General features: G+C 41.3%; 1 protein-coding gene across 3 annotated transcripts in view; it reads left to right on the top strand.

Moving 5' to 3' along the window:
- The window catches only part of LOC124880904, a 22,913-nt gene extending 13,174 nt beyond the window's left edge, over positions 1–9,739 (top strand). For all 3 annotated transcript variants that reach the window (XM_047386314.1, XM_047386315.1, XM_047386316.1), the window contains exons 8-9: positions 4,860–5,045; positions 6,752–9,739. In XM_047386314.1, the coding sequence (XP_047242270.1) occupies positions 4,860–5,045; positions 6,752–7,403 (838 nt within the window). In that variant the 3' untranslated portion in view covers positions 7,404–9,739. The remainder of the gene's footprint in view (positions 1–4,859; positions 5,046–6,751) is intronic.
- Positions 9,740–10,207: the final 468 nt, after the last annotated feature.

The following is a 10,207-nucleotide window of genomic DNA, read 5'->3' as shown; positions in this document are numbered from 1 at the left end:
GTTAGATGATTAGTTGTGTTCAGATAAATAAAGTCTTTACCAATCCTTTATTGGCTACCAATACCTCAAAATGCAATGCAGAAAGCTGTGTTGAACTGAGGGTTATTAAACATAGAGATGTAGTGTTTTATCTGCGGGGATCAGTGTAAAAACATCAGACCTCTTTACATGTAACACTATATAAGAGTAATGTTGCTTTGTTTTTTAGGGTTTTATTTGTGAGTTTGTATAAAGCACAAACACACCATCAAATTCGTTTTAATTATAAAATATATACTAGAACACTCACCGAGGTCTGATTTACAATATCAAAATGTTGTTTTTTCCAACCTCACACCCAAATATGGCTTCTGTGCACATAAATCACAGGAATAACTGCGCCTGCCCGGTGGTTTTCTCCACTGTTTTTGGTGTGTTCCTGTTGCATAGTCACAGCGCCCCCAATGGGCCTGGCATATATACTACAGCATTTTCAGTGGTGCTGCTCATGTTCGTAGACACACATTCTATGGGGTAAGAACGCTGTACCCCATTCTCTATGAGAATGCGAATTTACATCAGCGACTTGGTGTCACGTGATCTCAGGCTGGTTAGTGGAGCGCAGAGGTAGTCGATTCGTGTTGCGCATGTGCTGTCACACTCCTCACCGCCAGATTGTATGACGGAAAAAGGCAATGGGAGATAATTCAGACTAAAAGGGATATTAGGAAGAGATGGGGGGGGGGGGGGGGGGGGGGGGTCAAGAGTATTATACATAAAGCATTGTTCTTATTTTTATGAAATACAAAACTAAAACATAGAATATAGTGGGTGTAGTTTACACAATGGTGGTGCTATGCACTTCTGACTTTGTTGCGTACCGCCAGCAGAAGAAGAAGAAGAAGCAGCACTAGCGTCAAGATGACGGACCAAGAAACTACGGTACACAGCCAGGTAATGTTAAAAAGTTTATATATGTCTTAATGTCGTTAATATATGCTCTTGGTCTGTCATCTTGGCGCTAGTGCTGCTGCTTCTTCTTCTTGCATGCACAACGCGAATCGATTAACTCTGTGCTCCACTAACCAGCCTGAGATCACGTGACACCAAGTCGCTGATGTAAATTCGTATTCTCATAGAAAAGAAATCTTATTCACAAACTGTTATAGCATATTGTATTCATAAAGAATAAACCACAACTGTAAACTTGAACTTTGTGTTTGTAATTTCTTGAAGCTGTAACATTTAATTTTGTATTCTTATAGAGAAAATACAGTACAGACCAAACGTTTGGACACACCTTCTCATTCAAAGAGTTGTCTTTATTTTCATGACTATGTATATTGTAGCTTCACACTGAAGGCATCAAAACAATGAATTAACACATGTGGAATTATATACTGAACAAAAAAGTGTGAAACAACTGAAAATATGTCTTATATTCTAGGTTCTTCAAAGTAGCCACCTTTTGCTTTGATTACTGCTCCGCACACTCTTGGCATTCTGTTGATGAGCTTCAAGAGGTAGTCACCTGAAATGGTTTTCCAACAGTCTTGAAGGAGTTCCCAGAGATGCTTAGCACTTGTTGGCACTTTTGCCTTCACTCTGCGGTCCAGCTCACCCCAAACCATCTCGATTGGGTTCAGGTCCGGTGACTGTAGAGGCCAGGTCATCTGGCGCAGCACCCCATCACTCTCCTTCTTGGTCAAATAGACCTTACACAGCCTGGAGGTGTGTTTGGGGTCATTGTCCTGTTGAAAAATAAATGATGGTCCAACTAAACGCAAACCAGATGGAATAGCATGCCGCTGCAAGATGCTGTGGTAGCCATGCTGGTTCAGTATGCCTTCAATTTTGAATAAATCCCCAACAGTGTCACCAGCAAAGCAACCCCACACCATCACACCTCCTCCTCCATGCTTCACGGTGGGAACCAGGCATGTAGAGTCCATCCGTTCACCTCTTCTGCGCCGCACAAAGACACGGTGGTTGGAACCAAAGATCTCAGACTTGGACTCATCAGACCAAAGCACAGATTTCCACTGGTCTAATGTCCATTCCTTGTGTTCTTTAGTTCAAACAAGTCTCTTCTGCTTGTTGCCTGTCCTCAGCAGTGGTTTCCTAGCAGCTATTTTACCATGAAGGCCTGATTCACACAGTCTCCTCTTAACAGTGGTTCTAGAGATGTGTCTGCTGCTAGAACTCTGTGTGGCATTGACCTGTTCTCTAATCTAAGCTGCTGTTAACCTGTGATTTCTGAGGCTGGTGACTCAGATGAACTTATCGTCCGCAGCAGAGGTGACTCTTGGTCTTCCTTTCCTGGGGCGGTCCTCATGTGAGCCAGTTTCTTTGTAGCGCTTGATGGTTTTTGCGACTGCACTTGGGGACACTTTCAAAGTTTTCCCAATTGTTCGGACTGACTGACCTTCATTTCTTAAAGTAATGATGGCCACTCGTTTTTCTTTACTTAGCTGCTTTTTTCTTGCCATAATACAAATTCTAACAGGCTATTCAGTAGGACTATCAGCTGTGTACTGTATCCACCTCCTGCACAACACAACTGATGGTCGCAACCCCATTTATAAGGCTTGAAATCCCACTTATTAAACCTGACAGGGCACACTTGTAAAGTGAAAACCATTTCAGGTGACTACCTCTTGAAGCTCATCAACAGAATGACAAGAGTGTGCGGAGCAGTAATCAAAGCAAAAGGTGGCTACTTTGAAGAACCTAGAATATAAGACATATTTTCAGTTGTTTCACACTTTTTTGTTCAGTATATAATTCCACATGTGTTAATTCATAGTTTTGATGCCTTCAATATGAAGCTACAATATTCATAGTCATGAAAATAAAGAAAACTCTTTGAATGAGAAGGTGTGTCCAAAACCTTTGGTCTGTACTGTAAACAATACCTCTTTTGGATTTTACTTATGCACAACTATTGACTAATACAGGTCCTTCTCAAAATATTAGCATATTGTGATAAAGTTCATTATTTTCCATAATGTAATGATGAAAATTTAACATTCATATATTTTAGATTCATTGCACACTAACTGAAATATTTCAGGTCTTTTATTGTCTTAATACAGATGATTTTGGCATACAGCTCATGAAAACCCAAAATTCCTATCTCACAAAATTAGCATATTTCATCCGACCAATAAAAGAAAATGTTTTTAATACAAAAAACATCAACCTTCAAATAATCATGTACAGTTATGCACTCAATACTTGGTCGGGAATCCTTTTGCAGAAATGACTGCTTCAATGCGGCGTGGCATGGAGGCAATCAGCCTGTGGCACTGCTGAGGTCTTATGGAGGCCCAGGATGCTTTGATAGTGGCCTTTAGCTCATCCAGAGTGTTGGGTCTTGAGTCTCTCAACGTTCTCTTCACAATATCCCACAGATTCTCTATGGGGTTCAGGTCAGGAGAGTTGGCAGGCCAATTGAGCACAGTGATACCATGATCAGTAAACCATTTACCAGTGGTTTTGGCACTGTGAGCAGGTGCCAGGTCGTGCTGAAAAATGAAATCTTCATCTCCATAAAGTTTTTCAGCAGATGGAAGCATGAAGTGCTCCAAAATCTCCTGATAGCTAGCTGCATTGACCCTGCCCTTGATAAAACACAGTGGACCAACACCAGCAGCTGACACGGCACCCCAGACCATCACTGACTGTGGGTACTTGACACTGGACTTCTGGCATTTTGGCATTTCCTTCTCCCCAGTCTTCCTCCGGACTCTGGCACCTTGATTTCCGAATGACATGCAGAATTTGCTTTCATCCGAAAAAAGTACTTTGGACCACTGAGCAACAGCCCAGTGCTGCTTCTCTGTAGCCCAGGTCAGGCGCTTCTGCCGCTGTTTCTGGTTCAAAAGTGGCTTGACCTGGGGAATGCGGCACCTGTAGCCCATTTCCTGCACACGCCTGTACACGGTGGCTCTGGATGTTTCTACTCCAGACTCAGTCCACTGCTTCCACAAGTCCCCCAAGGTCTGGAATCGGCCCTTCTCCACAATCTTCCTCAGGGTCCGGTCACCTCTTCTCATTGTGCAGCGTTTTCTGCCACACTTTTTCCTTCCCACAGACTTCCCACTGAGATGCCTTGATACAGCACTCTGGGAACAGCCTATTCGTTCAGAAATGTCTTTCTGTGTCTTACCCTCTTGCTTGAGGGTGTCAATAGTGGCCTTCTGGACAGCAGTCAGGTCGGCAGTCTTACCCATGATTGGGGTTTTGAGTGATGAACCAGGCTGGGAGTTTTAAAGGCCTCAGGAATCTTTTGCAGGTGTTTAGAGTTAACTCGTTGATTCAGATGATTAGGTTCATAGCTCGTTTAGAGACCCTTTTAATGATATGCTAATTTTGTGAGATAGGAATTTTGGGTTTTCATGAGCTGTATGCCAAAATCATCCGTATTAAGACAATAAAAGACCTGAAATATTTCAGTTAGTGTGCAATGAATCTAAAATATATGAATGTTACATTTTCATCATGACATTATGGAAAATAATGAACTTTATCACAATATGCTAATATTTTGAGAAGGACCTGTATGCACACATTTCGTCTTTACATACACATTGTTTCTAAATTGTTCTTGACGCAGTGCCGATTTTGTCTCCGTGTGGACTAGGCTTTAGTTAAAACAAGGTATGGGCAAAATCATTATGACAAAATAGTAGCACGTCCTACCCCTGTCTGTTTATTGAGAACAGCTACCTTTACCCATTAATTTACCAGAATATAACTTATCGGTAAAATACGCTTCATAACATTTATGACATAAAGCTGGAGTCCGTCACCAGAAATACTATCTTTCTTAGATAATGAACACATTTGCTTCTTGCACTCTCCATCCCTCCTTTTAGGTGTCACGTATGCGGCTTTGAGACCGAGGGACACGCCCTTTTCAAGAGTCACATGACGGAACACCGCCAATGGGAACACGGCTCCTTCTCCCTGCACTGCTGCAGGTGCGACCACTCAACTAATCAGGAGGCAGAGATGATGGCCCATGTGGAAACACACATACAGGGCGATATGGGAGAAATCAGGTGGGTTCAGTCTCTAATGTTTTATTTTTTAGTCATCAGTCAGTCAGTCAGTCTTTTGTACATTTGTTTTCTTAATAGTGTTTTAACTTCACTTTCAGGAAATAAAAGATGATTACACTATTGTATAACCAATTAGTAAAAGGTTTTAAAGTTATTTGTATGGTTTTTATAGTTAATGTCACATCATGAAGCTTTATGGGCTTGACATTTTACCCAAACAGTGAAAATTTGTGTAGCATTTAAGATAAATAAGTACATAGAAATTAAAAGAAAAACATCTGTTAGCAAAGGAACACAAAGATCCTGTATATAACTATTCTATTTCATATACAGATACTGTTTTACCTTAACATGTTTGAACTGAGCTTAAAAAACTAAAATAATAAACATTCAGCCGAAGTTTCGACCAACTAGCTGTTGATTTTTGAGGGGAAGTTCAGTCATTTGGAGCTAATCCTCCTTCCTTATTATTCTACCTACTTTGTGAAAGCGCCAGTACAACTGGCAGTGAAACAGCCCTGACGCCTGAGCAGAAAATTATTTATACTGGAATTAAATTAACTCTATTTTCTAAATAGGCAGTTGGTTGCATTGGATTTTGTCAAAGGGGACATATCATGCTTTTAAATCCTGTCTTTTCACCCTTAAATCAGTCAGTTGTTGTCTATATAAAAGGGAACTGCAATGCTTTGCTCCATAGGCTCCTCTTTTACCTGTTCTGAGGTGTGTGTGAGACCAAGTTGTTTTGGTGCCGTCTCTTTAAATGTTGTTGAAGCACTTCACACCCCAGCCTCCTCCAGGTCATAGAGTTTTCCTGTCCACCCCCGTTGGCTATTTTTGTAGTTTGATAACAGAAATACAATTATCAAGTGGCGCAGAAATGTTTTATTCCCAAATGGATTAAAAGAGGTCAACAACGGACGTCCATGCATTTTCCAGCCAGGGTGTGACCCAGAGCAAGAGCAGTAGTCACAATGCTGCTGCTATCAGAACAATGGCCAGAACGTCATATCAGCACAATAAATTCATGTCTAAAATAACATTTGCTGTCATTTTAGCTGACCCCTAAAGCAGATGAAGTTTTTCGGCAAATACACCCAACAACCGAACATTTAGACTTATCCTCTTGCAGCTTTGGGATACTTAAGCTTGGACTACAAAATAACAGCGAGAAATACATATGATGGATACGTGAAATTGGTCATCCAGAAGTCCTTGACCTTATTTAGCAGATCCACAATAGTGTAATACTGTAAGGTAACGGTTGGAAAAATGTAATAGATGATGGAGAAAAGGGCCTCAAAAACATGACCCAAATAGAATATAAAGATATCTACACAGCACTAAATTCAACTTTTTTGCACTTCAACAGACTCCTACTACACAACAAAATGCATTTAAGGGCTAAAAAGTGGATTTTGGATGATATGTCCCCTTTAAGCATGTCAGAGTAAAGGGGGCTAAATATAAATGCACACCACATTTGTTAGATCTTTATTTGTAAAAAATGCTGAAAATGAAGTGTTTTTTTTACCAATCACAATTTTACCCTAAAATCCCAATAAAATATGTTAAAGTTTGGGGTTGTGACGTCACAAAATATGAAGTTGAATCATTTTTATTTCGCTCTGTACGTTCTGCTCCATGTTCTCTTCACTCTCTGTGTTCCTCATCATGTTTGTGTCGTTAATATGACTGACTTCCAGACGCCCGGTCACACTTCCCGCCACCTCCGGCAGAGCTCTGCCGGTTGCCTTGGCAACGCAGCCGGAGCAGAGCACCTCCGAGCATCGTTGCCGCATCTGCCAGAGGTCGTTTCCCGGGCAACAGGAGCTACTGGTCCACTTCCAGGGTCATCGCCAAGGCAACCAGTACCGATGCGACCGCTGCGGTCACCTGACGCGGACGGCCAACAAGCTGGTGGAGCACGTGCGCGTGCACACGGGGGAGCGGCCGTTCACCTGCGGCCTCTGCCCCTACAGCGCCAAGCGGCGGGACAGTCTGCGGCTGCACTGCAAGGTGAAGCACGGCACGCATGGCACCGCCGCCGCCGATGCGCCCGGCGACGTGCACACACACCGGACGTACGCCCACCACGGAGACGGTCAGCGCTCGAACAAACACGTCCAGCGGCTGCATACGCCGGCCAGCACTCACACTGCCTCCTCTCATCCTCCTCCTCTTCTGCTGCAGCCCCTGCTCTCTGACCGTGCAGGATGGAGAGATTTATCTCCTCTCCTCCCCATCACAACACTCATCTCCCTGAAACCTCGCTCCCCTTCATCCTCCTCCTTCTCCCTGCCTTCCTCCAACAAACACTCCTTCCTGGGTTACCTCGGCCTTACATCTTCTTTGTAAATGTTAGTTTTCGTCTCCTTTTCACCTCCTTTCATCCCTCCTCCCTTCTCCTCCTCTGTCTGTCCTCTGGACTATAATGGATGGATGTAGAGCTCTGTAATGTACTGTCGCCCAGCACTACATATGAGAATGTCAAACAGCTCCTGCCATGTTCAGAGCACTCATATAGGGAACGTTTTCTATTTATTCGGCACTTGCATCAAGCTCGTGATTTTTGCTGCGTTCCTGCCTGCTTTCCTCCTTCATATAATCACTTTACTCTTAGCTAGGTAACCGTGGGACATATTTATTGCCTGTTTTTTGTCCTCCAGAAATCCTAAACTTAAAAATCCTCATTTAAAATGTATTTTCTTTTAGTAAAAACACCTGAAACATCAATGTAAGGAGGGTTGAAAAAGCTTTCTGAAACTAGTCAGGTTCTGTCTCTGACGGTTAGAATCTCACTGAAGGGAAGATCAGACAGAGTAGAGATGAGATAGTTTCAACTTACAGTGAAATTAAGCTGAGCAGCATTTCTTAAATTCATCTTTCGGGGAAGAAGAAGCCCTCATGAAGTTAGCTGCACTAACACAACAGCTCCTTGGGATAAAACTTCAGCAGTCAGACAACCTCATAATGACATCAGTAAGAAAAATAAATTAATATCAGCCTTTTAGGATAAGCAGCTGTTTGTTTACAAAAACCTGAGCATTTTGAAATGAACAAATTCAAACAAAAATTAGATTTTTGCTACGGAGAACCCAAACAGTCATGATAAAAAGAATATACCCCCTCTTTTCTAGTGTTTTTCATAACAGGACATAATCAAATGTTTTCCTAGTAGTTGTAAAATGTTATAAATCTGATGCCTATTTTCAGCAGCCATTGGGCGAGAGGTGAGGTACAACCTGGACAGATTGACAGTCCATCACAGGGCAACACAGAGACACACGGGACAGGCAACCATGCACCAAAGAGCAATCTAGAAAGACCAATTAACCTAACACGTTTTTAGATTGAAGAGAACATGCACATTCCATGCAGGAAGACCCCAGACTAGGATTGGTTCCCAGGATGTCCTGGCTGCAAGGCAACAGTGCTAACAAAGCTACCGCTGTGCCGCTCTGTTATTTGTCTTAATAACCGTTCTCAGTCTCAAATGATGGACTTGAAATAGTTTGGAAACAGTCTTATAACCCACACGAGTTGCTTCATTGCTGATATCTTACTGCCCTGGCATTGTGTTAGCAAACACCTGAGGTCACATGCCTGGCTGCTACTCTCTTATGATTATCTCCTTTTTAGCTTTAGGAATCTGCCTTCCTTTTGGTACGTTTGAGGTTAGATATTTATGATTTTATAACTAAGTAAGGAACAGATCGTTTTATGTCCTGATACATAAAAAGGCTAGGACTGAAGGAGGGTGTACTTTCTTTATACCATAACTGTATTTAGGTTTCTAAAATGTCTACCAACTTGCTGTTTGTTTTTGTCTCCTTTAGTCTGAAAAATATTTATTTCTGTGTGAAGTACAGGTCTGCTGGGAATGGATCTCAACCAATCCAGCTGCCTCATTTTTAACTTCAAATCTTTCAAATTTTTCTCACTTCTATCACCAAAAGCTGCATGTTTTTCTTATCTTAGGGAAGAAATGAGCTAGAGGTCTTCCTCCAGGTCTTTGTCTGGTATTTTAAGTCCAGACCAGAAATTCTAACATCTTTTAGAAATTCTATTTTACGTTTTTAATATCAGCAGTTCATCACAACAACCTGAAAAACCAACAAAGGTTTTTATTTTCATTTTATAATCGAGTTCTCCTACAGTCTCTCAGCCTTCTGGAGGAGCGTCAGTCCATAGCCTTCTCTTTGTAATTTAAGGATTTTTAAGGATTCATGGTTTCTGGAGGGCGTTGATGAATTTTCTAATACCTGTGTTGTATATTGATGATGTATTTGTGTTTACATAACTACATGAGGCTCAAATGAGTCCAAAACATCTGAAGGTTGCACTATGATCTGGGTTTGCTGAAACAGGAGAGAAATCAGTTTAGAGCACCGCTCACATTTTGTTTTTTAATGGTTTTATTGCAAACAGACTAAAAGGTGAAACCCCACCCAGGAACTTACATTATATCCTGTTTTAGTGGTTAATCCATTACAGGGAGGCAGTTTTAAATGTGTTTTAATGAATCATTAGGGGCATCATAGAAACATAAACAAATGGGTGGGCATACGTTTTTGAATCACATCCTCAATTTAAAAAATAAAGTTAACGTTTTTTCTCCTCGCCGCCTAAACGAAGCAGAAAGATACCCGCAGTTTAAAGAGCACGATAAATAAACATGATTACACACACTTCATCTTTATAAACTCTTGTCATCCTTCAAAAGAGTTGATCAAAACATATACTTTAAAATGGAGGCTTGTGCAATTTACCTTTATGACTTTATTACCAAAACATGACAGAAGGTAAAAAGCAGAGTGACCCCACAGCTGGAGAGACGTTCTGCCTTCAGAGAATCAGAGCTTCATCGCCTCGGATGTGCTTAGAAATCAAATTCTGCAAACACATTATTCACTTGATGGTTTTCAGGAACTTGGTGCATTATGGGAAGCATGTAAAAAAAACAGAATCCTGGTATTATTGAAACTCTACATTGTATCGAAAAATGTAAAGGACCACACATCAGATGACCAACTTTATTTTTTATTTTTTGTTTGTTTTTGAATATTCACTCCATTTGGATTCAGTGGCTCTAAAAGAATATTGCTCAACAGTTTGGTAAGGTAAAAATAGGTGAGATAAATATATTTTTTATTGAGTAA

Source organism: Girardinichthys multiradiatus, chromosome 14, assembly GCF_021462225.1.
Source record: "Girardinichthys multiradiatus isolate DD_20200921_A chromosome 14, DD_fGirMul_XY1, whole genome shotgun sequence".
NCBI classification, from domain to species: domain Eukaryota; kingdom Metazoa; phylum Chordata; class Actinopteri; order Cyprinodontiformes; family Goodeidae; genus Girardinichthys; species Girardinichthys multiradiatus.
Note: the sequence above shows the minus strand (reverse complement) of the source record. Positions and strands in the feature narration are given on the sequence as shown.